The 5890-nt window shown below is 42.1% G+C and overlaps 1 protein-coding gene across 1 annotated transcript in view; it reads right to left on the reverse strand.

Moving 5' to 3' along the window:
- The window catches only part of UBA2 (ubiquitin-like modifier activating enzyme 2), a gene marked incomplete at both ends in the record, with an annotated part of 20883 nt that extends 15330 nt beyond the window's left edge, over positions 1 to 5553 (reverse strand). The window contains 7 exons of the mRNA XM_009069200.1: positions 171 to 292; positions 2423 to 2490; positions 3153 to 3274; positions 3421 to 3521; positions 3997 to 4061; positions 5133 to 5203; positions 5470 to 5553. Coding sequence (XP_009067448.1) covers positions 171 to 292; positions 2423 to 2490; positions 3153 to 3274; positions 3421 to 3521; positions 3997 to 4061; positions 5133 to 5203; positions 5470 to 5553 — 633 coding nt within the window. The remainder of the gene's footprint in view (positions 1 to 170; positions 293 to 2422; positions 2491 to 3152; positions 3275 to 3420; positions 3522 to 3996; positions 4062 to 5132; positions 5204 to 5469) is intronic.
- Between the last annotated feature and the right edge of the window lie 337 nt (positions 5554 to 5890).

Raw genomic sequence — 5890 nt, forward strand, 5'->3', positions numbered from 1 at the left:
ACCATAAAACATGCAATCTTGTAAGAGACCAGTACGACAGCAAAACTGGCTGTCACAACACAATCCCCTCACTGATGGCTAGCACTGAGTGTCCAAGCTGGGTTTTGACTTCGCTTTAAAGCACCTCATACACTTCAAGTAAAGACATTTATGTGGAGTAAAGAAGATACCTTAGTAAAAAGTTTAACTGGATCGTATCCAGTTGATTTAGCCCATTCCTTAGTTGAAACACGTTTAATCTCACCATCTTCATTGGTTGCTAGTGCTCTGGCTTCTGCTTCTGCTGGCTCCCCTGTTAATGAAACGATAGCCAATATTTTTGTTTCTTAGAAAAGGGAAAATCACATCCAAACATTTCCCCCAGAGTCAATAACCAAAATCATACAGGGACCATAAAATGGCAGAGCTCCTGCTCCTGTTTGCTGCTGCCACTGCCACTCACTGACTGAATCTGATGTCCTCCAGTTCTATTATTGGCAGAAACAATGAACAATGCTTTTCCATTAATTTTCTCCACATAATGTTGCAATTTCATCAATGTCTAACCACCCCCTTTTAGTAGACTCTTTTCCTGGCTGAGGACTCTTAGTTTGGTTAGGACTTCACAAACAAATCAGCTTCCTCCCTCTGGCTATTCTTATACAAAAACTTTCCACATATACAGATGCTATTAATTTTCTTTCTTCCCCAGCCACATTCAACAATTGCTCTCATGATTTCTAATAAGCAGCACGTTGATGTTTTCATAGAACTATCTATTACTATCTTGACTGAATGAGAAAAATCAACTTTATGTGTACATTTGTGAATGTTTTCCCCTTTCACCAATGCATCATTTGCATTATTTCATATTCCACCTCAATGCCTCACTGCCCAGTGATTCTCTATTGTGAAGCTTTCTACTACTTTTTGCAGTTAGCTCTCATCTTACTATTCTGAGTGACTTTGCTTAGTCACCTATGCTGAACAGCCCCCATCCCCCATCTGAGACACTCCTCTAAGCACCATTTATCTCTATCATTCAAGTAGTTTATCCACTTCAGGATCTTCACCCTTTTTTCTGCCCTTGGCTGCTTATCTCCGTCAGGCTCCTTGCAAAAGGTTTTTGACTCTGTCCCCTGCACATTCAGACTGGTGTAAACCAGACAGATCTGCAACTCCATGGTTTGCCCATTCCTTCCAAGGAACCACAGAGCCATGCAAAGCACAACTTCCCATTGCAAAGGGTACACTGACTCTTCCCTGACTGTCCTGATTTTGGCTGGGATAGAGTTCATCTTCTTCCTGGTAGCTGGTCCAGTGCTGTGTCTTGGATTCAGTAAGAGAATAATGTTGGTAACCCACTGATGCTTTAGTTGTTGCTAAGAGGTAACTCTAAGTGAAGGACTTTGCAGTTCCCCATGCTCTGCAGTGAGCAGGTGCACAAGAAGCTGTGAGGGAGCACGGCCAGGACAGCTGATCCCAACTGGCCACAGGGATATTCCAGACCTCAGAATGCCATGCTCAGCACATAAACTGGGGGAGTTGGCTGGGAGGGGCTGATCACTGCCTGGGGACTGGCTGGGCATCGATGGGGCAGTGGGCGTGAGAGGATGTATGGTACATCCCTTGTTTGTCTTGAGTTTTATTCCTTTCTCTCCTTTTCATTACAATTGTCACTAGTATTAGCACTACTTATTTTTTTGTTTGCATGATTAAACTGTTCTTATCTCAACCCATGAGTTTCACTTTTTGTCCTGTTCTCCTCCTCACAAGGCAGGGCCCTGACACTGACACACCATGTGTCACCACTGCTTCTAAACAGTTTCTATGCACATGGGGAAAACTGTTTGCTGCAGAGGGAGTAGAGACTCCAAACACATACAAACCTATTCAACTGTACACACAGATGTCTTAACTGGAGCTTTAGGCTCGGTGAGTGTATTGACCATGTTCCTCACAGCTGTTCTACCCACGCTGTGTGAGAACAACCAGTGCACACCAGTGACCCACCTTACACTGCATTCAGAAGTTTTCACAACAGCTGAAACAACCATTTCAATGTTTTAGGCTGCCCACGAGGGCCACAGTTCTGGCAGGCGAAGCTAATAAACTACTGTCACTTTGAAGAGTATTTTTTGCACATTCTCCATGGAAAAGCCTCTGGTAGGCACTGTGCATCAAGTTACCTAAAACACGGACATTATTTCAAATACCTAATGAGTGGCAGGATGAGTGAACTCAACTGTGCACAGTGTATGTGAAGGTCTGTAAGGGAAACTACTGTTAACCACCCCAAACTCTTGTTGTCCAAAGGCACAGGAAACAGAATCCTCATGAAAGAAAATGGGGTTGAACTCTGACCTTAAGAAGTGTACATAAACAAGCCACTGAATAGAACATTCCAGTAACAGGGTAAGCTACCAGCTTATAGCACACTCACAGGCAGCTTCAGGATCAGCTCTGTCAGGTGAGACCTCTTGATCAGCATCTTCTTCTCCAAACAACTGGCTACATAACAATTAAGAACAACACAACACTGGAATTTCATCATATCTGGTTAAAGACTGATACATGTGCTAACAGATACACCCACTGCAGAATTCCTGCTACTAGGCTGCCACTTCACACATGGCTTCTTAAATTGCTGGGATGCATCCATGTGGACTTAGCACTGACACCACAAAATGCCCAGTATGAAAGTGAATTCAGCAGAACAGCTCTGTGTAACTTGCTCAACAGTTTACCTTCACACTTACATGCAGTACTGAAGGCATTTTTAAAACCTGTGGGATATCCAAGATTCCACCAAACACTTGTTAATACATGCATTAAACTGAAAAATGTGCTCACTTAACACAAAGATGAGGAATAAAGTAACCTCCACCTACACTGCTGTGCCAAACTGTTCTGCCAGATTTTTTGTGATATTAGAGCAAGGTCTAAGTACTAATCAACCACCCATCTTTGTATTAACGGGAAAAAACAACCACCCCGCACCCAGGTCAAAGAACTGGAGGTTTTCACTACAGTCCATTTGAATTCATTCAAAATTTTAAATCCATTATAATTAATTTTTAAAAACTAAGTGTGTCTGTTTTATTTCTCTGCAGGTTTGGAAAGCAGGAGAGTGAAGCACAGTGCTTGTTTTCCTTTTTCAGAAGCTCACTTACTTGAACAAATACTTAGCCCACACGATGCAATGGATAGGCTCCGAGGGCGTATTGCGGATCGTGCAGCCTGGAAAAGTCTTCTGAGTCGGTTTCGGCTGACATTCATAACATTCTGTCACTCCCTGGTGAAAAATGAAGTATTTACTTGTCACACTGTAAAGGCCACTGACAGTATAAGCTATTAACAGATGAACTGTAACTCTATCTGAAAACACCCAAGGCCCTGTTGTCCAAAATAGCCAATGACAGGAGTAGCACACGAGCTAACCTTTTTGATGACTGTCACTTGCCCAAGGTAGCCTGCAGTCCCACTCTCTATCAGAGGAACATCAGCAGCCAGACACATCCTGTTCACATGGTTCCGAGCAGCTGCACATCAAGTGGTTTTAAAGAAAAAAATTGAGTAATTGGGGGAAAAAAAAGTTTTACTTCTCCAAACTCAAACTAGCTTCCTATGCAAACATGCATCCTCCACCTGCCTTGTTTCACTGGAGAGCACCACACCATTTACACACAGTCCATTCTCCCATGAACACAAAACACATCCCCATTACTAACCCCAGCAAACTCAACTGAACAAAGCTACATATGTACCCACAATGCACATCAGTTCCCATAAATCAGCAGTGTAGCAGGTCGTGTTCACTTTCCTAACACCTGTGGGAGCACTAATTGCCCTTTCAGGTTTCCAGCAAAGTGCACAAGCCTTAGTCCAGCCACAGATGGGGTAAGAGCACACCTGCTGCATAACTGACATTGCAGCTGTGCTACGAGAGGAACATGTCACAGTTCTGTTTCTATGAACAAGCAACATCTCCAATATAAAACCACAGTCAAACTTCACCTCTGTTGTCCAGAGCATTCATAACCAAGGTGAACTGTCGGAAGAACTCCACGTTATAGTCAGGGCTATGGGGAAGAAAAACACACTTAAAATGGCACATCAAAGTTGGGAGTTACTATGCCACAGCAGAAATTCTACACATGCAAAGGGTGGGCTGATGTTGGTGTGATAAATTACAGCGTTATAAATTTAGTTAGCCTTTAACTGCCCCATTTGTCTTCTGCCCGTTTCTCAGCTGGGTGACAGCATGGATTTTGTGCTGCTGGAAGGAAGCTGCTGCAATTAGTACTAATTTGACCAATGAAAGAGGCAGACAACAAAAAGTGATTAAACTACTCTGACCTAATGAGTAAATTGGCTGAGCTGTGGTAACTGACCTTACAAAGCATCAGCTGTGGCTAAAACATGCAGACTGTAATTACCATAGCTCATCAGACTGTGCATAATTCATTATGGCGATAGCTCTGCTGTTTGATTATGCCTCCAGCCCCCAGGGGCCGAGACATGGGATTTGGAAAGAAGAAGGTGGAAAAGAAGAGAGCAAAGAGGAGGATGGAGGGTTTTACAGCTTCAGGAGAAGGATGCAAGGAGTCAGTGTTTCACTGGCTGATAGGAACATCAGAGTTCAAACTTGACTACTACAGAATACCAATTTGTAAGAAACTGGACAAATATGAATTCAAACATGGGAAACAGCTAATGAAAATCTACATAATCTTGTGCTCTGCTCATTGGTTGTGAATCATAAAGACTAAATTTTAACAGTTTGGGGCATATATAAATGGCAGTTATCTACACACACTCAAAGGATTTAATTGCTTTAACCACAGCCTCAACATTCACATTTCTTTTAATGTAACCATTGCTCAAGACATCAGGGCATCCTTACAGTGCAGACACTTCTATGGCAAATGTGGCTAATAAAATGAAGAACAAACAAACAAAGACTACAGCTTTACTAGCAGAGCTTAAAGCTCATGCAAAATCCACACTCCCACTCAGGTGGTCTCACATTTACAGCTGTTTCTCCTCACCGAGGAAGCTTTGTGAAATATCTTACAGCACACCATCAGAGCATTAAATAACACAGTACTTGCATATCAAAACATGGAACTAGAGCTGAAAAACAAACATACTTCATGATGCTATCGTGGTAAGCTATAATATTAGCTTCTGGACAAAACTGTAACACGCTTTCCTTGGCAACCTAGAGACAAAACAAACAAAGAGAAAACAAAAAACCACTTATTATTTCTTCCTTCCTTCTAAAGACACACTTGATACCAGCTGAATATCAAATAGGTTGACTACCTTAAGTGATTTAAATACTTTCAAAATGAAATGTTGTGGATAGCCATGATCAGCCAACCAACACGTACCTCTTCGCAGCAGAAACTAAATTGCGACATGTTTCTAACACTATCCATAAAATAATACTGAGCAATAAGACTTCAGCTTTGACTTTTTCCTCACCTGTGATTTTGATCTTCCAACATGTTTCTTTTGAAACAAGAACTGTCTGTTGAGATTGCTGACATCAATAGTATCCAAATCAATCTAGAAACACACAAGAGACAGGCATTTCACTTCTACAGAAACAAGAGGAACCAAATCATCAGCAGAGTTTGAAGAAAAGGCCACTGACCAAAATGCAGAAACTTTACAGACCCTTTTCAGACCTGCATACAGGGGCTAAATCTGCACTACAGCAACTGCAGAGGCACAAGGGATCACCTAATTATCTTCAGGATCCATAGGTTTTGAATAATTACTAACAGCGGAACCATGACAAAAACGAAGGGCTACATGACAACACACTTTCTGAAGAGACAGTCCCACTGAAGACATGCAGGACACTTGAGATACACACAGCAATCAGCAGGATTGTCCTGAT

Source organism: Acanthisitta chloris, unplaced genomic scaffold (assembly GCF_000695815.1).
Source record: "Acanthisitta chloris isolate BGI_N310 unplaced genomic scaffold, ASM69581v1 scaffold31010, whole genome shotgun sequence".
NCBI lineage: Eukaryota > Metazoa > Chordata > Aves > Passeriformes > Acanthisittidae > Acanthisitta > Acanthisitta chloris.